Raw genomic sequence first — 21,296 nt, forward strand, 5'->3', positions numbered from 1 at the left:
CCTCCATGAGATCCAGCCGGAAGGCATTTTTTTAATTAGCGATCATTGGAAGATGGCCCAGCCTATGGTGGGTGGAGCCATCCCTGGGCTGGTGGTCCTGGGTTCTTTCTATAAGAAAGCTGGCTGAGCAAGCCAGGGGAATCAAGTCACTAAGCCACCGAGAATCCTCAATCCTCAGCCGCAGGTGGGAACAGAGACCCACAGGCAGACATTGTGAAGGGTGAGAGAGACCTCGGAACACCGAGCCCTAAACAGGGGTGTTAAGCACTTGCCAGGCACAGAGGCTCAGACCTGTAGTCCTGGTGCGCAGGCAGGAGGATGATGAGGTGGAGGCTAGCCTGATTTACCTAAGGGACCTTACTTCAAGGAAGTCTCCATCAAATCCCTCCCTTCGGGGCTCAGAGATCCCTGTGGAAAAGGAGGCAGAAAGAGTGTAAGGACCAGAGGGACAGAGAGGACGACTAGGAAACACGGCCCTCTAACAACAGGAGTGAAGCTCAGAGACCGAGGAGGCGTCACAGAGCCTGCCCGTGTCTGCACAAGATCCTCTGCTCATGTCTATGGCTTCCAGGTTAGTGTTTTTATGGGATTCCTGGTTGTGTGAATGAGTGGTCTCCTATTCTGGTGCCTTCCCTTGGGCTTTTCTCTTTCTGTTGGTTTGTTTCGTCCAATCTCAATGTGTTAATTTTTGTTTTACTTTATTAGATTTTATTTCATTATTGTCCCTTAGGAGCCTGCTTGTTTTGGAGCAAGAGACAGAAAAAGGGGGTGCATCTGGATGGGAGGGAGGTGGGAAGGAACTGGGAGGACTAGATGGAGGAGAAACCTTAATCAATCCTTTATGTGAGGAAAAAAAAAATCACTTTTCAATAAAAGAAAAAAAATAACATCGTTTTGTATTCTGCGAAGATGATGTAGAGCTCACTGCTCACAGAAACAATAGAATAATGCTAATGTTTTAAATATCCCGTCAGTGACTCCTGAGAGGGCCCTTGAAGTAGGTCTCTTATCTAAATCAGGTCTGGGCCTCCGTGCCTGGCAAACGCTTAACTCTGCTGAAAGTTAATTCCGTAGGACTGGTCTCAGAATTAATGTGGAAAAACCTCTTTTTTAGGACGCTTCATGTTTGGGGTGCTCGTGGAGCTAGCTGAAGCTGCTGTGTCAGTTAATCCTCAAAAGAGGAGTGTGGTTTAGCCTCTGAGATGCCATAGAAACTGTGGCTCACAGAGTCATGGGGTGCGTGACAGGGAGAACGCACGTGTGAGCCGGTTCCCGCACCCGCCGCCTCCCCACCCACTCCACCCGGCGTCTCAGGTGGTTCAGGCAATGAGCTCTGCGCCCAAGATGAACAGGTATTTTGCAGACTCAAGTGGCTTCTAATGCTAGGTTGGAGCTAGGAACTTACCAAGTGTTGGGGATGACCTGCCCCAGAATGCATCCCACAGGGGCGTTCATGAGGTCACTGCCCGCCTGAGGTGACCAATTGGCAGATGGAAGGCTCAGTGTTTGCCTGGTGCGGTTGTCTCCAGCCACAACAAGTTTTAACTCATCTGAACAGGGCGTCGCCAGAGTCACGACCTCGCCCTGAAGCTGGCTGTGAACTCCGCAGGACTGGTCTCTGAATTAATGTGGAAAAACCTCTCTTTTAGGACGCTTCACGTTCGGGGTGCTCGTGGAGCTGAGGTTGCTGCAAGCATGGCCATTGCTGTGTGCCGTGCTTTTATCCGGTCCTGTGAAGGAGACCGCAGCGAGGTGCTTTGGGCTCTGCTTTAACACCGGCTACCCCAGCCTGGCTACTGCGGCTGGGGTGTGACTGGGCCCTAGACAGCTTTGCTTTCTGTCAGTCAGTCGTGCCGTCATGAGTATCCTGTGTGCGCTTCATGCAGGAGTTGCCACTGCTGTATGAAGTCTGTATAGTTCTTTGACCAGCAAGCAATTTTGTCCCCTACCTCTGGAGTTACCCAGAGGGCATCTTTCAGAGGGTCACATGACTGAACGTCAGTCTGTCTACTGCTCTGTCTCAGCGCCTATCACAGTGCCTGACCTCTAGTAAACATTTGCTGAATTAATATATAGAAGTGAATCCTCTGAGGTTATTGGCTCAATTAGGATTTGCTGAATCGTGGCTCCTGGGCCACATTCGCACAAACCAGGTGTTATCAAACCATTCGTTTATTCTGTCAGAATTCTGGAGGCCCCACCTCTACAGCTATGTTTGGGCTTCCTGAATAAAACTTTACACTTCCACAGCTCAAGAATGGCATCGCTTTGGAAGCACCTCCTTACCTGTTGCAGGTGAAAAATCCTTCTCTACTCTTCCAGGTCTCGGCTGTGCTTGTTTTGGGCTTTGCGCTCCGGTCTGTGACCTATTGCATGAGAGTCACGAGGAAAGCCATCGTGACAGTGGGAAGCGTAGGAAGTAGGAAGGGCTGCCTGACTCGGCACCGGGACTCTCTGCAGACCCCTGGTCTGCCTGCTGTGTTTGTGATCTAGTTCATAGGAAGGAGAGTCGGGGAAAGGACAGACATACGGCATGCTTTCTACCCATAGGGTACCAACAACACTTTTGGGGGACCCATCACTTTCTAACAGTGTGGGTGAGTGAATCTTCCACTTGGCAACCAGCTTAACTGCTCCCTGGTCTTGCTGATGGGAAAGTGGGAGGAGGGGTGGAGGAGCAGAAAAGTCTTTATGGACTTGTGGGGGTATAAGGAAGTAGGAGGCAGTGCGCAAAGATCAGGAGTTAGATATAGAAAAGGTCAGAGGGGCAGACTCCGCTTTAGGCTACATGCTAGTTAGGGTACCTATCACAATGGTACAGCACCAAGTCCGCAGGGGAGGAAAGGGTTTGTTTCAGCACACAGCCGTAGCCTATCATCTGTGAAAGCCAGAGCAGGAGGTCGGAACCGGAGGCTGGTCTGGAATTTACCACGCCCACCTTATGCAACTTTGGGGTTCAAACCCAGAGGCTTGTGCCGGCTAGGGAAGTTCTCTTCTGGGTGCGCTGTATCCCCAGCCTGGGCCTTAAAACACACCAACCAACTTACGAGGCGGTGCTGAAAATGAAGCAAGACAATATATTCATTTCCTGTGCTTTCACCATCCTGTGTTGTTTTCCCAGGCCCTTACGGCTTGCACGGGAAGAACAAATCCTGGGCCAGTGAGATGGCTCAGCTGGGTAAAGGAACCAAGTCTAGCGACCTGGATTTGCTTCTTAGGTCCTACGTGATGGAAGGAGATAACGGGCTTGACCTGCGCAAATTGTCCCTTAATCTCCACACATTCACGGGGTGTGCGTGCACCCCTACCCATGCTCATACAAAATAAATAAATAATAACTAAAAAAAAGGTCAAATTCTGTCCCCTGAACACTTGCCGTATCGCAACAGTAATCGCTAGACTACCTGCTCTCTATGAACCAGGCACCACGTTAAGCACCGCCCACACTGCTCTCAGTACAGTTTCCTGTGAGGAACCGACTCACACTTAGCCTCCGAGTACACAGAAGGTGCTCAATAAATGTTTGCCATAGGCATGGTGGTGCATGCCTGTGATCCCACTCAAGTAAAGACGGGGACTGCCTCCAGTTTAAGGCTAGCTCAGTCTACACAGCAGGTTCCAGACCAGCCTAGGAGGATCTAAGACCCTGTCTCAAGTAAAATAAAATGTCTGAATGAATTCAGCAAATTACTCAAGTCACAGATCTATTCCGAGCAATGTGCTACTCAAGGCCAGGGATTTCATACGCCCAGGTGTTCACTCTTTGTCCCCAACTTCCATCCTTATCCCATCTGTTCGTTCTCTGAGCTTCTCCTTCCCCAGGTAAAGAGTAAGCCTCTGGGGCTTGGCAGTGGTCAGCACCGGGGTACATCTGTTCAGAGGCAGGACTGGTGCCAGCAGTTGGGGTGCAGCTGCTCAGGGGGGTGTTAAGTGTCTGGGAAGGAAGGAGCTGGAATTCTGAGGTACCCCATTCAAAGCAGATGTGACAGTACCAGTGCTGGCCCAGGACACCTGACCCAAACTTCTCTCTGGACTAAGATGGCACGTGTGTGTGTGTGTGTGTGTGTGTGTGCGCGCGCACGCGCGCGGCAGAAACCAGCCTGGAATCCAGCCTGACCCCGAAGGAAGTCTGTGGGGCAAAGTGGGTTACCGCCAAGCTCCAAGGTGCCTCGGGGGCCTCTAGTTTGCACTTCAGGGGTGGAGGTGGGAATAGAGAGTTGTGGCAGGGCTCATGGAAACGACAGGCAATTATATCCAGGGTCAGTGCTCCTATAGCTCAACTCGAAACCCGTACTCATGACTTCTGTGTCTGCTAAGTCTTGAAAGGAGAGGCACCTCCAGGCCCCTCTATCACAGATGGGTGTGATGAATGACCTTGACCTGTGGGGCCCAGGGCAGCCTGGCCACACATAATAGGGGCCCAGGCACCTGGCCACGACAGGTGTTAGGTATATTCTTCAGACGAGCCTCTCTGCCGACGCAAATAATGCCAATCAGACCAAATTAGACCAAATAAAAGATGCCCATATTTAATGCAGTACTCCGGACGGCTGGGGGCGTGGCTGGGGAAAGAGAGACAAGGGGGAGACCATGCGAAACCTGAGACCACCTGTTCCTCTTTTGGGCGGCAGCCTAAATAGCCTGTGGGAGTGGTCCACCACTAGGTGGGCTTTTTGGCCCTTCCTGGGGAAGAGTCACTGTTTGGTGGGTTTCCTGGAGGTGGAGTCCCGACCAAGGCGACTCCCAGAGGAAGGGGGCTTCCAAAGATGGATGCTGGGTATTATTACATTCCAGAGTCTTTGTGTAAGGGGTGACAGGGAGCTGAGGAGATGCTAATGACCAACAGCAGGCAGCACCAGGTTCCAGGAAAAGCCCCAAACTGAAACCACACAGGGAGGGCCAGCATCTAAAGGGTGCCTGAAGGTCCAACCATTAGATAAGACCTGTTCCCCTTTTGCCAAGACCCCTGGACAAATGTCAACCAATCAGAGTCCTGAACCCTGGAAATCCCCTAACCCCAACCTCTACTATGATGAAGACCCTAAACCAACTGGGCTGGGCACTCTCTGCTCTCCAGACAGATGGAGAGCCCAAGCTTATGCTTGAATAAAGGCTCTTTGATTTTTTTTTTCTTTTTTCAAGACAGGGTTTCTCTGTAGCTTTGGAGCCTGTCTTGGAACTAGCTCTTGTAGACCAGACTGGCCTCCAACTCACAGAGATCCGCCTGCCTCTACCTCTACTGGGATGAGATTAAAGGGTGTGTCACCACACCCAGGTCACACACATGATTTTTAAAAATTAAAAAAGAGAAATGCATGTGACCCGTCACCACGCTGCCCCTGCCACTGTGGACTGTCCTCTCACCATGAGGACATCATGGCTGTCATCATGAGAGCCACTGTGAGCCAGAAGAAACCCTCACTCCCTTCGGATGACCGATATGCCTTCTTCCACTATTTCCGTCTGTCTGACTGCTTGGCTCACTGCTCCTCCCGCTGAGCTTCCTGAGCACCTGGACTACACCCTGACCTGAAAGGTTACTGTGTTATCAACTGTTTCTCTCCCTGGGACAGAGCGCTGTAGAGAGGGAGCCACTTGCAGGGGTGAGGACAAGTAGGATAAACATGTAAGTGACCATGTGACTGTCATGTACTGCTGCCTAAGCAAGTTTCTATGTGTCGAGTTTCTAAATGTCTTAAAGTAGAAACTAAATCCCACATAGCCTCATGAGATGGTCCTGTTACCTCTGTTTTACAGGGGGGAAGTAGACATGCAGAGCTGCTTTGTGTCTAAGTTTGCACAGCAGTTGAGTGACGAAGTTGACTTTCAAGCCTAGTGGGCTAGTCCCTGACCTCATACGAGTGTTTTTCTGAGGACCTGAACATGGTCTGTTATTCCTATGGGCTGCTAGAACAACATGATTACCTGTCTTTGGGGCAAGTATCTCTGAGAAACAGTATTCACAGGTATGGCTCTATGAACAACTAGCCACCAAGTAGAGGCTTTCTAGGCTGCAGAAGCGACTGTCTGGGGCCTAGAAACATGTGGCCATCTCCCCCAGGGTCTCCCGAGGGTTGTGGTATCATGAAAGAGAGACTTTAGCCAAGGTCTCAGTAACCACCTGTGTCTTGCATGAACTCTCTGCAGACTTTGTCACCACAACACATTGACTGTTGGAGACTTACTAGTCTCGGCTGAGCAACCAGGCCTCTCCCTTGGCAGCTGCAGTCTCTCTGGTTTCCTCTGTGGATCTGTTGTGCGTTGCCTTCATGGCTGCTATCTTTGTTTCAGTTCTAAAAGGAGAATCTGAGTGGGAAGGGCTGCCGTTTCAGTCCGTCCCACCGCAGAAGAAATCAGGGAGGCCTTGCCACCGGAATCCTACAGTCCGTTACAAACACACAGAGGTCCAATAATGGCAGGAGTGTGGTGTGAGCATTCTCACCAACGCTCACACTCTACAGCTCTTGGGGAAGCTTCTTGAAGGCAGATGGCAGAGGGTTAGCTATGTCAGGGTGCAGGGATCAACCACCAGGTGTGATTTCCCTTCTCTGTTGTGTGGTAGTGACCTTGCAGAGGGAAACTGAGGCGGGCGGGGCAGCTCAGTGCTATGAGGTCACCGGGTTTCTTGGTCTTGTTGCTTTGATCCACTGTTCTGTAGGAGCCGTGTGAGGCCTTGGTCATGGTCACTTAGGCAGTGAAAGGTCTGAGCAGCACAGGCCTAGAGGTGGCTCATACATCCTCTGGGCTAGAACTTTGTTACCTGACCATTTCTGGTTACAACAACTTCCAGAACCAGATGTGGTGATTTTTGTTTTTAATCTTAGCACTTGGGTTGTGAGGCAGGCAGATCTGTATGAGTTTGAGGCTACCCTGGACTGCATAGTGACACACTACCTTAAGATACAAAAATAAAGGAGGCCAGAAAATGTAGTCAGAGAGCAGGGGCACAGAAGCTTAATGTGGGCAGAAGTGGGTATTATCTCCATTGCCCTGGCACAATGGCTTGGGCCTTGGCAAAGGAACAATGGAAACATGGAAGGAGAGAGATCTGCTCTCCACAAACAAACACTGTGGCCCCAATCATGCTCCCTCCTCATGAACTGAGAGGAGGAGGAGGAGGAGGAGGAGGAAGAGGAAGAGGAAGAAGAGGAAGAAGAAGAAGAAGAAGTAGTAGTAGTAGTAGTAGTAGTAGTAGGGGGCTGGAGAGATGGCTCAGGGGTTAAGAGCATTGTCTGCTATTCCTAAGGTCCTGAGTTCAAGTCCCAGCAACCACATGGTGACTCACAACCATCTGTAATTAGATCAGATACCCTCTTCTGGCCTGAAGGGATATATTGTATACTAAATAAATACATATTAAAAAAAAAGAAGTAGTAGTAGCAGCAGCAGCAGAGGCAGGGAAGGCACAAGATGCATTTGGAGCCAATGCTCACCCAACATTGCTGTAGCTTGGGGTGTGTGTAGGGGTTGTGGTCCATCAGTGGGTGACTGGAGGGAGGTCTTGGCATTTCTATTCTCTAAAAAAACATGGTTTTAAATATTCACATTTTCTTATCCATTGCTAAGTTCAGAATTGTCAGTCAGACATGAAAATGCTTTTAAGCAAGTCCTTGGTAATGTCTCAATGGATCTTGGTGAGTTTGACATCTCTCTGTCCAAACTTGAGACCAAAGGGGCCTCACTTCCAATCACACTTGGCACTCATAGGCTGGCTAGCCAAGACAGTCACAGCTCTCATCCACCACAAAGGATGTGTGGTGTGAGCACCCAACTTTCCTTGGAAGATTTAATCCTGAGCCAATAGCAAGTGAGATGCTATCAGAGTCTTGGCTTCTCCGGGGTGTGCGGTTTGGCTACTGTTTTGTAATTCCGCTGATTGGCTGCTGGAAAGTTCTATATATAGCTACATTAATCCAGTCTCCTAGCAAGCCCTGCATGGCTTGGGTTGCATGGAAAGCCCGAGGAAGGGATGGCCGCATAAAGAGTACTCGGGCGCTTCCCACTGAAAGATTATTAGGGGTGTTGCCATGCCGCTTTCGCCGCACAAAATGGTTTTGGTGAGGCTTTACCTAGGTCTGTCTTGAATGCCGTGTTGCTCTGACCTGGGCTTTGAACATGTCAGTGAACAATTCAAGGCGCTGGCATGGATGGGCAGGTGTTAGCCAAGCCAGGCTCTGCAAACACAGAGAGTAGACGGCCCTAAACTTCAGAGCGCTTGTTCTGGGCTAGGTGGTCTGTGACGTGGCAGGTGGGGTGGGCAGATAGCAACAGGTATTGACATAAATGGTGTGTCAAGTGTTCCGACAGCAGGCCACAGGAGCCTGGAAGAGAATGTGGCCGGCCTTCTGAAGGGCTGGGTCTGGAAGGTTGAGTAAATAGCGCAAGGAATGAACAGAAGAATGTTCTGGGCAACAGGAACAACTAAGTAGTCACACAGAAGTGAGGGGGCGGGGTGTGAAGTTAGATAGTGTAAGGATCTCAGAATGGTTCTAGTTTGCCGGGAGGATGGGAGGAAGAGCAGGAGAAGTGGGCTGGTGTTTGCCACAGTGGGTCCTATAGACATTCGAGGAGGTTTGGATTTCTGCCTAAAGGCCTTGTCTATGCAGTTCTGGCAGTAATGAGGGCTGTGTCGGGATGCTTGGTGTGGAGGCCTGACTCATGTAGACAGTCATCCATCCCGGGAGGACGGCAGAGCGGTGAGAGTTTGCTGTGGACACTGATGGCTTGGGCGGCCATGAGCAGCAAACAATGAAGGTTTAGGAGTTGCTTGTGTGTGGGTGGCCCTGTGCACGTGTCTTTAAAGACGGGGACGAGTTTGTCCATCCCTGTGGATGCTGAGAGGTCAGCCTACTTTGTGACCGGACACTTCCATTCAGTCAAAACTGAGGGGGTGGGCATGGCAGATTGACATTGAGAGATGGAGGGATTGAGAGCCCTGGCTGCTCTTGTAGAATAGGTTCCATTTTCAGCATCTACAGGGTGGCTACAACCACCTGTAACTCCAATCCCAGGGGATCCAACTTCCCTTTTGGGCCTCTGCAGACACTGCACACACGTGGGTCACAGCAGACAAACATGCAGGCAAAACACCCACACACCCTACACACAAATTAAAAATAAAACAAATAAAAATGAGCTGAAAACAGAAACAAAAACAAACTTGAGGAGGGCAGGAAAGACAGGGGCGTGAGAATGCAAACCCCACTGAGGCTCTGTGGCTGTTATAAAGACTGTGAAGTGTGACTTGTCTTTGAGAAGCCCACACCTTGAGCTCGGTGTCTCACTTTCTTCCCAAGTGCCCCCTATATCTTAATCCTTGTACTGGGAATATATAATAAAATATCTTTAATAAGCCTCAACTCTGCTTCATACTGGCTAGTTCTAAAATTCTTTTTTTGTGTGTGTAGAAGCCAAGAATACAGTTTTACTCCAGTTGAGGTTTCAAAAATATGGGCGCTCCCCAGGCTGGGAGGTGGACAGGTGGAGCTCTGCCCTTGATCCCGCGGCTCTGTCAGACCACGCGGTGGAATGCTGACTGTGGGCCTGGACCCCACACCTTTCCCTTAGACGGCTCCACAAGCCCAGGAGGAAGTGTTTGCTTGCCTATTCACATCTAGCCTGGCAGGAGAAGGAATTTAAGTCTGTGGGTATCATTATCTAATTTTATTGTGAGACTCAAAGAGTTAGAATGGATACCTCAAGGTTGGAGTGCAGCAAGAGTGGGTGAGGGGCTCCAGGAGAGATCCTCTGCCGCTGGTGTGCACTGCGGCTGCCTCTGAAGATGTGGGTGCCCAGGGAAAGGGATCACAGCTCTCACAGGCGCTTGGCCTCAAGCCCGGGTCCTGCCCTGCGCTGTCCCTCTGGGATCCCTGGGTAGGTAGAACACGGTGACCTGATAATGTCTGGACACAGCCTGGTGCTTGTTTTGCTCTTTTTGTTGAGGATGAAGGCGTCTTGCTTCTCCCAATTCTTTTATCGCCTGCTGCCCCAAGCACCGGAGGGGAGGCCTATAAAGAGTCTCCACCAGAGCAAGCTTGTCCCTGTCCCTGGTGTGGAGAATTCTCGGCATTATGTATTAAAAAGTTTGAATAAGGGAAGGGAACAGGTATGTCTGGGTGTGGGAGGGGGTCAATCCCTGACATTTATTAGTGCGAAGCTAGTACAGCAGGTTGATATGTGTCATCCCCAAAACAAACCCGTCTTCTGACATCTAGTACCTGTGGGTGTGACTTCATTTACAAAAGACGACTTTGTAGGTATATGAGAATCTTCCTTCTTTCCTCCCTCCCTTTCTTCCTCCCTCTATTCCTCTCTCCCTTCCTCCCTCCCTCCTTTCCTTCCTTCTTTCTTTCCTATAGGGTAGAAGATCTAAGCCCACTTCCAAATTTGAAAAAAACCTACCCAAGTCCACCAATCTCTGAGCTCAAAATCCCACCAATCCCTGGGTTAGCCTGGAATCTCACCAATCCCCACCCTGGAAACCTCCTGGAAAGCTCTGCCCCCCCCCCCCGAAACCCTATATAAAGCCTGCCTCCTGCTCTGCTCCCTGCTGCTTCTTGCCAGAGTAGAGGCAACCACCCTCTTGCGTCTTTACCAATAAAGCTCTTGTGTGAGGTTTGTTGTGTGGTGTGATTTTGTGGTATTCTGTGGATCCCAGCTGCTAGGATGTTATTCCCTTCAGAGCTGTAACACTTACCTTTCTTCCCTCCCTCCCTCCCTCTCTTGAGTCTTACTGTGTAGCACAAGTTGGCCGGAACTCATGGTCCTCCTGCCTCTTGAGTGCTGGTACCCAGGAGAGCACTAACATACCCAACTTAGACACTGTAATTCTTGTCCTAAGTAGATGAATTGGACGTTGTGTTAGGATTCAAGCATTAAGCTGGGCCCTGTCATCTGGCAGCGTGTACCCAGGCAGTATCCTGGCCGGCCCAGGGTCCTAGACCTATGCAGGTGAAAGGTCCCTTTAAGAGACAAGCTCCTCCCACTCCTGATCTCTCTTTCCTGCTGCTTTTCCTAGAGGCAAGCAGGCCTTTGCTCCTCTCCCTTCTTCCTCCCCCACTTCCTTCCCTTCTACTCTCCTCTCAATAAACTCTATTTCTCTCCCTCGGCAAAGGTCTCTCTCATGTGCTCCTCACCCATCAAGGGACCTGCTCATGCTGTAAATCATAACAGATTGTCTTAGCTTTGTGTGATAAAATAACTAGTCTGACAAAGTGGAGGGGGAAAGGGTTCTTTAACTGACAGTTCCAGATTATAGCCCAGTATGGCAGGGTGTGAAGTCAGCAGAGACTTAAAACAGCTGGTCACATTATAGCCACAGAGAGTGAGAAATGCATGCCCGCATGCATGCTAGTGTTGAGTTCACCGATTCCACGTTATCCAGGTCAGGATCCCCTTGTCAGGGAATGGTGCCACCAACAGTGGGCAAGCTTCCCACATCCATGAGCGCCATCAAGATAACGCCTAGTACCCTTGGCCACAAGTCAACCTGATCTAGACAATCCCTCACAGAGACTGTCTTTCTGGGTGATTCTGGAGTAGGCCAAGATGTCAACTCAGCTATCACAGGGGTCGAGGAATCTGGGATGAGATCCTTGCTCCTTTAGTTTTTGATGTTGGGTAAGGCACTTGGCCTCCTTAAGTCTAATGCCCACATCTGTAAAGTGGGGATAAAAAGGGCACCCATCCTGGGACTGTCACCAGAACTAACTGCACAAGAACGGACGGCTTGATGCCTTGATTCCTCGCAGCGGCTGTGTGGGAAGATGGAGGAAATGACCAGAAGGCTTTTTGTCAGCTCTAAGCACCCATGGAGTTCTATGGATATCGTGTTTCTTAGGCTTTCCTGTCTACCGTCTGAATCACTCAGGGAATGTGACCTGCAGGTTGACATGGTGAACTCCAGAATCTCCATTTCTGACAAGTTTCCAGAGGCGCCCAGATAGCTCACTGTAAGTGGCACGGCACCAAACAGCTCCTCTGCCTCCTCAATCCCACGGACACCCCACCTCCTTGTAGCTCCTCTGCCTCCTCAATCCCACGGACACCCCATCTCCTTGTAGCTCCTCTGCCTCCTCAATCCCATGGACACCCCATCTCCTTGTAGCTCCTCTGCCTCCTCAATCCCACAGACACCCCATCTCCTTGTAGCTCCTCTGCCTCCTCAATCCCACGGACACCCCATCTCCTTGTAGCTCCTCTGCCTCCTCAATCCCACGGGCACCCCATCTCCTTGTAGCTCCTCTGCCTCCTCAATCCCACGGGCACCCCATCTCCTTGTAGCTCCTCTGCCTCCCTAGTCGCGTGGACACCCCATCTCCTTGTAGCTCCTCTGCCTCCTCAATCCCACGGGCACCCCATCTCCTTGTAGCTCCTCTGCCTCCCTAGTCGCGTGGACACCCCATGCCCTTGTAGCATTTTTCCTGCCTGAATATCTCCACACCCAAGCGAGCTGGGATGAAGCAACAGCCGGAGAAGCTGTGCAGGAGAGGTGACCTTTTGTCTCAGAAACACCACAGGGGCTGCGTGGGGCCTGGGAGGTGAGTCACGCAGGTCCTGTCTTTAAGAAGACCTAGTGGTTTGTTGTTTAGTTAGGAAGGTGGCTGTGACAGGCACAGTTTCTGTGAGGTTACCGGCAACTGGTGGCCTCTTTGCTGTGTCTCGGTTTTGCTACTGAGAGAGAGCTTAGGTGCCGTAGCTTCCAACTGGCTTATCAGTAAGAAGCACACTGAGGAGGAGGCCACCGTCTTCTGTCTGTCCCCGTTCCTGCTCAGTTCCAGTGGGAGTAGGGTCACGTCAGTCCCTTGATTTTCAGAAACAATTGTCACCCAGACACATGATACATCTGTTTTTAAGAGCTTTCTTTCATTTCTACCCTACGCCCAGACATCGGAAGAAAACAAAACAGACAGAGGGATGTTAAAGAATGGGACCTATGTCTGGGTTGAGTGACCCCCAGCAGTTCCGGAGCAGAGAGCCCATATGGGTTTGCTGTTGGCGGGGGTGGCCCCCACACCATGTTCTGTGAGCTACCGGGAGCAAAAACCACAGGGTTGGCTTTACATGGCTCTTGCAAAGAATTAGAAGGTCGAGGGCTTACTAAATTAGCCCAAACAAAGGGGACGCTGCTCCAGGGTCTTGAGCTGTAGTGGAGGTTTGGCCACCAAGGGTGGGAATGGCTCTCTCAGTTGGGATTCTGAGTAGATTTGGGGAAGTCCAGTTTTTCAGCTGAGAAACAAAAACGGGCAGATGGCAATAACTTTGGAGTGCCTCTGAGGCTTTATCCCCTATCTTCTGGTCTGTTTGCACAAGAGAGATGATTGTCGTGAGCCTGGCTGGTCTACCAGTGCAGCACAGATGTGTCCTTGCAGCTGGACCTGGGGTCTAACTGACTAAACAGAGGAAGCTGCCTCCCCAAGCCCTGGGACTCCTGAGGTCTGGAGCTGATCTAGAACAGACTGGTTGGACGGAGGCTCCCTGGAACCAGAGAACACTGATAACCTCTTTGTTTTACTCAGGGACATTCTTCCTGATGATAAAGAAAGCAACGATTGATTGGAAGACACACACACAAGCTAGGCAGTGTCAGTGTGTCAGGAAGGGAGCAGAGTTCGCAGAGAGGATGCAGGGACAAAGTCCTCCGAGACCCAGCTGTAAAAGATCCGGTGTAGTGAATGTGGTTCCCCAACTCCGTTGTGCTTCCCTGCCTTTCCGTAGATGTGAGCCGGTGAGCTGCACGCTCCATGGTTTTCCCAAAGAGCTGGGTGAGAGTCCAGTGGCTTCCAGAACCACCCAGGCCTGTCTTCTCTGCTACTTCCTCCTGGTCCAGGAAGGTCTTTGCTTTAATCCATGATTGCTTGCTTGTTCCTGACCCCATGCCCTGTGAAAGGCCTTGTCCTGGCTGTAGGCTCACATGGGCATCCAGGTGTGAGGCGGTCTCTATGCATACCGTGAGATGAGTCAAGAGGGATATTGTTTCTAAATTCAAGTCATGTGGATAATACCACGCCAAGCCTCAGTTTCCCGGCTAGTCTCTGACCTGTCTGCCACTCTCTCTCATAGCGACTTTCTTGTGGGCCTCCTCAGTGCTTGTGGCCTGAGAGGTGAGCACTTGGGAGGCTTCAGGCTGTGGGGCCAGTGGACCAAGGCGCGCACACGTTGGTGGTGGGGGATGAGGGTCAGATAAGGAGGGGTCCTGGTCAGACTTAGCCCTCAGACTCACAGTAGTGGGTCTAAGCTCTGAGTCCACCAGGAAATCTATTATGGGTGGATCTTGGCAGTGGAGTGTGGAGATTCATCAAGGCAGATCTATCTTGTGGTGTAGCGATGAGGCGAGCAGGCCTGCTTTTCGTTTCACCCTGCTCCCACATGGCTAGCTTAGCCCCGGAAATAATAACACAGAAACTGTATTCATTTAAATACTGCCTGGCCCATTATTTCTAGCCTTATATTGGCTAACTCTCACATCTTGATTAACCCATTTCTATTAATCTGTGTTTACCACGATGTCGTAGTTTACTGGGAAGATTCTAACCTACGTCCATCTTGGGCCAGAGATTCATGGTGTCTGCCTGTCTCTGCTTTCTTCCTCCCACAATTCTGTTCTGTCTTCCCCACCTACCTATGTTCTGACCTATCAGGTCAAGCAGTTTTCTTTATTAATTAACCAATAAAAGCAACAGATAGACAAAAGACCCTCCAACGTCATTGTGGGGCTTCTTGTCCATTCAGACTGCCTATCCCATCCGTGTCATCCCTCTGGTCTCTGGGTTATTATTACTTTAAAAGCGAGGGTCCCACAAAGCAGTTCGGGCTGGCCTGAAACTAGCAATCTTGCATCTGGTTTCTTAGTGCTGGTATTCCAGGTATGAGGCACTATGTCTCCAGGGTAGGAGCTGGGAGCAGAACCCTGGTTTCTCTTGCAACAGCATGTGTTCTGAAACCATCTCTCTAGGCCTGATTTAACTCTTTGGTGCCCTCCAGGTCCCGCCCATGACTACAGAGAGCTTTCATGGGCTCCCTGATCCTGCCTGCTCCTTTCTCGGGACTACCTCTGGCGTCTCTTTTCGGGTCAGGCTTCCTCGACACTGGGCTTGAGTTCTTTATCTCACTTCTAATTACATGTGTGGGGTGGCCTGGAAGCCACTGTGTGGTTACAGTAATTTTGTTTTGAGGTGCCACTCCGTCTCACCTCTGGACCAGCCTGATCATGTGACCCAGGCTAGGCCAGCTGGTACCATCCATCCCTCTGGGCTTCAGTGACTGGTTCAGGAATGGGCAGGTGATCTATATGGTCACTTAAGGTGAGGTCATGTGATTGCTGTGGAATCACTGGCCCACTCCTGCCGGTCTAAACTGGTGACCATGTAAGCTTGGGTGACCACAAGCAGCCCGAGAGGCGCGGTACCAGAAGATGACTCTTAGTGACATAATTTCAGCTCTGAAGCTGTACCTGAAGCAAAACCTGTGTGTCTTAGTCACTGTTGTTTGCTGTGAAGAGACACCATGATCAAGGCAACACTTATAAAAGAAAGCATTGAAGTGGGGGCTTGCTTACAGTTGCAGAGGGTTAGTCCGCCACCATCACGGCAGAGAGCATGGCACCACAGCTGTGGATGAGAGTGATATTCGGACCTGCAGGATGGGAGAGAAGCTGGCCTGGTGTGGGCTTTTGAAACCTCAAAGCCCATCCCCCAGTGACACACTTCCTCCAACAAGACCACACCTCCTAATCCTTCCAATCCCTCGGGGCCATTCCTACTCAGCCACCACGCAGTCCTTGGACATTCTGGCTGCGGGGCCCAGCCAGTGGTTAAACAGAGAACTGTTTGGGGCTGTGATTGAATAATCTCAGCATAGCCTGGCCTGTGTTGTGCCAGGGCTGTGTCTGTGCCGAGGACCTGGTTCGGTGCCTAGCATAGGCGAGGTCAATGAATGAGCGAAGAAATAGAGAGGTCTCAGAGAGGCTCCCTTCCTTTTAGACCTGGAAACGAGACAGCTGGTGGAGGCTGTTTCTGCGTGATAATCACACGGCACAGTCCCGTGGGAACCAAGTTTCTTTAGCATAAGGAACTTCAGCTACAGGGAAGAGTGGTCACAAAAGGGCTCTTCAGGGCTCATGCAATTCTCGGAGGATCTGAACTTCTCTAAGCGAAATTCCTTTGCCTTAGGGTTCTGAACTCAATCTCACTCTCATTACTCTACAAGAGAATAACTATGAACACACACAGAGCTACCAAAGTTACTTTCAAAGGGTTTGGATGGTGTGAGAGCCAAAGTTACATTTTAAGTTTTAATTACTGTGCCTTAGAGATCCGTGAAACAAAAACGCCTCGGATCTGTGTGCCCCTTGCCCAAGGACAGAGAGTTCCTGAACTGCTGGAGGCCATTGTTTTTGGGGTGATAACAAGCACGTGTTTTCACTCCCCTAAAGAAGTTTGTTTGACCCTTCTGTGCTGGACGTGTTTGATCTCACGGGGGTAGGAGGTTCACAGGCTGGAATGACGTCAGGATGTATGCTTGCCCCCGATTGGGCCTAATGGGAAACACAACGAATTATAGGTTTTCCTTCTTAAACCGCAGCAAACTGTGATTCTAGGCCTTTTCCCTGGAACCTGGGTCTGAATCTGGCCAGAGCCCATCCACCTGACTAGTATTTAATTAAAGCTTGCTTCAATTTTGGCTTTAAATTGTGGTAGTGGTCTTATTCTCGATTGGTGGGATTAACAATAGGAAGGGGCCCAACGGAGAGGAGACAGGACTGGAGACTTTTGAGCCCCGCCAATATAGGACCTTTTCACAAATGAAGTAAGGGTCTGGGAAGATGGCTCAGCAGGTAAGGGTACCTGTTGCCAAGCCTGATGACCGAGTTTGATCCCCCAAGCTCACATTGTGGAAGGGAAGAACGGAGGCAGGCAAGCTGTCCCCTGACCTCTGTGTATGTTGTGGTATGTCTGCACGCATGCACACGCAGAGACAGACATGCGGGTGGACACACTCACTAAATATTTATACTTGAAAAAGTAAGAAAAGGAAAGAACCAGTATCAGCTCTTCACAGCTGGGGAGGGCGTGTGCCAGCTGTTTCTCTTTGGGGCTGGTGGCTGGGGGCGTGTCTCTGAAAGGCAGGCAGGACTGCCTGTGTTGAGAGGTGGACAGAGAGATGCCGAGGCTAGGAAGGATCTGCCTTGGGTAGGTCACCGGATAAGCTGACTGGGAACAGAATTAGGCAGGCTTAAAACGAGGCTACAGCAGCAAAGAAACGCTGGCCCAGAGACCCTCCTGTTCCTAGAAGACACTGTTTATCTCATACCATGTCATATACCAACTGTCTGGACGCATGCTCCTTCAGCCTTCTGGGCCTGTGGATGTTGTGGGAGATTGTTCGTTCACTCCTGGCCGTTCTGACTAGAAATAATCACACAGAAGCTGTATTATTTAAATCATTGCTTGGCCAATCACTTAAGCATATCACTGCTAGCTCTTGTATCTTTGGTTAACCCATTTCTATTAATCTGTATATTGTCACCTGGGTGTGGCTTACTGGCAAGGTTCCAACGTGTCTGTCTGGTGGCGGCTAACATGATTTTGTTGGGGGAGACTGCTCATTTGTTCCCAGATGTCCAGCCCTGAAATAATCACTCAGAAAATGATATTTACAATACTGTTTGGCTAATAGCTTAACCTATTTCAAGCTAGCTCTTATATACTAAACTAACCCATCTCTGTTGATCTGTGCATCACCACAAGGTTGTGGCCTACCAGCAAAGTTTCGACAGGCATCTGTCTCTGGCAGCGGCTATAATGGCTTCTCACTGACTCCGCCTTCTTTTCTCTCGCTCTATCTTTTCCAGCCTGGCTATATTCTGTTAAACCCACTGGCTGAAAGCAGCTTCTTTATCCATTAACCAATCAAAGCAACACCTATACAGAAGGACTTCCCACACCATGTGGATTTTTTTCTTTTTCTTTTTTTTTCCAAGACAGGGTTTCTCTGTGTAGCTTTGGCTGTCCTGGAACTCACTCTGTAGACCAGGCTGGCCCTGAACTCACAGAGATCTACCTGTCTCTGCCTCTCGAGTGCTGGGATTAAAGGCATGTGCCACCACTGCCTGGCATAGCCTGTGGATTTTTGGGTGAAATGGAGAAGCTGGAATCACGCCCTGGTGTTCTTTTCCAAGCCATCTTCTCTCCATTGTTCCTCTGCAAAGCCCACTGAGAGAAGGAATGAAATGTCACCAGCCATATAGTGTGCACCTTAAGACACCCATGGAGAGGCCGTGAGTTAGCCGGGCGCAGCTGATGGCCTTCCTGCCTTCTCCTCACACAGTGCTTCCTTCTTCTTGGTGCTCTCACAGTTGGAGGCTTCAGCAGGACTGAGGACTGGTGCTGTGGCTGGGGAGAGAGTTTCTAGGCCCCCACCTAAGTGGCAGTTGTTAGGGAACCAGCAGCATGGTCTGGGGTGACTGAGAGTGGTGCAGGTGGATGTCTGTGGGGCTGGAGGACACGTGTGGGCTCCTGGGTCCAGGGCATTTCCTACGTCTGGAAAGCAAGATGCCAGTCAGAACATTCAGCAAGGGCCTTGAGTTTAGCGTCTGTTAGTGGCAGATGGCAATATGCACTGGCTCGGCATGAGGACGGGACTGAAGGGACTTAGCTCCTGGCATCCAGTCCTTCTGTAGGGCAAGAACACGAACGGTGGCTCATGGACAGAGGGAGAGGACTCTGAACTGTGCAGGACCTCTAGCCTGTCTGTGCCAATTTCTGTAAAATTTAGGGTAGATACCAGGTAAACAGGTCTGGTCTTTTGGGGCAGAGGGAGACTTTCTGCTTTTCTACACTGCATTTTTTTATGCACAAAAATGTGAGTATCAGATAATCATTTTTTGTTTTCTGCAGTAATAAAATCTTAAAAATAAAACCTAATCACTATACCCTTGGAATGTTTGTGCTGAACACGCATGTTCAAAGGTCACGAAGATACGGTTTCCTGGCCTCAAATGCCTGTCAGCACAAGCCTACACTCCTCTGCCAAGGCCAGAGCAATTGGTCTCCCATTGCTTCAGGCAGCCGAGGAACCACTTTCTCTCTCCTGCTCCGTCTTAGATCCTCAGAAGTGCTGCAGGAACAGATTCCAGAGGTGAAGGCGAATTCTTCTAAGGTGGCTGGCTTCAAGTGCATCTGGCCAGAAAGTGCCACCAAAGCCTCCCCTAACAAGATTCAACTAAGCAATGCTTATTCTTTTTGCCTTAAAAAACAAAGTTGTGTGGATTAGAATGGGGCTTTTTTACCCAGTGGGAAAAAAAAATAGCCATTGTTAACAACAGCAGGTAGAGTTGATGAGAAAATAAAATGGAGGTTTTCCCAAGAGACCAACGTCAAGAAGGAAAATGTGGTATTTGGTGCAGGTCTGCCCCCTATGGACCAGATTCTCAATTTACGGGGTTAACTGAAGGGCTCTGACTGCTATGACCTTGATGCCACCCTTGCCCCTTTTTACTGCCACCTGATGCCACTCCCCAGGTTAAGGCAGCCTCAGGGACTTTCTCCTTTCCTGGCTCCCTTGGCTTGGAATGTGACCTGGGGACTCAGCCATGTACCCGCTGCAGTGAGAATTTTAGACCAGGAAAGGGGAAGTTTTAAGAGACAAGCTTTCCTTTCCTGTCTGGGAGCAGTGTGTATTTCTAGCCCATACTGACATGTAGCAAGGCAGTTTCCATCTTGGTCACATTGGAACAATGATGAGCCACAAGATGTCTAGAGTTGTCTCCCCAGGTTGTGAAATAGCGTGATGCTTTGTCTGGTCTGATTTGATTCTGATGTCTGGTTATGATTGAGCCAAAGACACTGGCCTAAAAGACCAATTACGATAACTCCTTTGGAAATGGCCTGTCTTACTAGCCCGACTCCTGCCTGATCACCAGTGGCCCTGGGCTCTCTTGCTAGACACCTGGCACAGGATGGTGAGTATTTAAACACATTCCTGTGTGCTTTGAGTCCTTTCTAAGGGTCATGTTGGATCTCCTGCTATCAGACGAAGCTTGGTGGGACCATGAAGCAAGCCATGAGGGGCAAGTCAGTAAGCGGCACCCTCCATGGCCTCTGCATCAGTTCCTGCTTCCAGGTTCCTGTCCTGCAAGTTCCTGCCCTCACTGCTTCTGCTGATGAACTGTTATCAGGAACTGTGACTGAAATACACCTTTTCCTCCCATGGTTGCTATTGGTAATGGGGATTCTTCACAGCAAACCCTGTTGGGAGCATTTGGAGTCCTGGCCTCCAGCTGCTCTTCCCTGCTGGAGATCTTTATTTTCCTTCTGATTTGAGTTACTGAAAGCTGTGTCAAAGTTGTTTACCGGCTCTGCTGCACGAGCACGAGCCCGCGTTGTCTTGGCCTTGAGGATCAGAGGATAAGGTTTTCACCTGTTGGCCCACCTGACTGTTGGGTATGTAATCCTCCATGGTGCTATTGAATAGAGGGCTTCTTACCAGTGACTAGAGGTCTGTGTCCCTGTCTCTCTGTCTGTGTGTTTGTATGTTTCAACCTCCAGCCCCTTGCCCGAAGCTCACGAACTGTACGGTAGCAGATAGAGCACAGACAGGCGTTGTGCACCGCAAAACCCTAAAACACTAGTCTTGAGGCGTGGTGGTGTGCGCAGCGGAGCTCCGCTCTGCCTGCTCTCGCCCTGACTCACTGCTGTTTGCTCCCCGCCGAGGAACAAGTCGGTCTGGAAGCCCCCACCGCAGCATGGCTTTCAAAGACACCGGGAAGACGCCCGTGGAGCCCGAGGTGGCCATCCACCACCGCATCCGGATCACGCTCACCAGCCGCAACATGAAGTCGCTGGAGAAGGTGTGTGCCGACCTGATCAGAGGTGCCAAGGAGAAGAACCTGAAAGTGAAGGGGCCGGTGCGCATGCCCACCAAGACCCTGAGGATCAGTACGAGAAAAACACCTTGTGGTGAAGGCTCCAAGACGTGGGATCGTTTCCAAAAGAGAATCCACAAGCGCCTCATTGACTTGCACAGCCCCTCTGAGATAGTTAAACAGATTACGTCCATCAGTATTGAGCCAGGCGTGGAGGTTGAAGTCACCATTGCAGATGCCTAAGTCAACTGTTTTAATAAATTGACTAAAAAAAAAAAACCCCACTTAGTCTTACAGTAGAATAAATGAAATAGCAGGGATGCTGGGCCTCGCTGCAGACAGATGAATTAGGCTTCTGAACTTGAGGCCTGGGTACGGCACTTCCGAATGTTTTCCTGTTGACCGGGTCTAAAGCCATCTTACTGCAGGAAAG

General features: G+C 50.3%; 1 protein-coding gene across 1 annotated transcript; it reads left to right on the plus strand.

The window, feature by feature from the left end:
* The first annotated feature begins 20,671 nt into the window (after positions 1–20,671).
* LOC142846455 (small ribosomal subunit protein uS10-like) lies at positions 20,672–21,296 on the plus strand. The gene has a single exon (XM_075966994.1). It carries the CDS (start codon positions 20,744–20,746, stop codon positions 21,104–21,106), a length of 363 nt encoding a protein of 120 aa, XP_075823109.1. The 5' UTR covers positions 20,672–20,743; the 3' UTR covers positions 21,107–21,296.

The sequence above is a fragment of the Microtus pennsylvanicus genome, chromosome 3, assembly GCF_037038515.1.
Source record: "Microtus pennsylvanicus isolate mMicPen1 chromosome 3, mMicPen1.hap1, whole genome shotgun sequence".
Lineage (NCBI taxonomy): Eukaryota > Metazoa > Chordata > Mammalia > Rodentia > Cricetidae > Microtus > Microtus pennsylvanicus.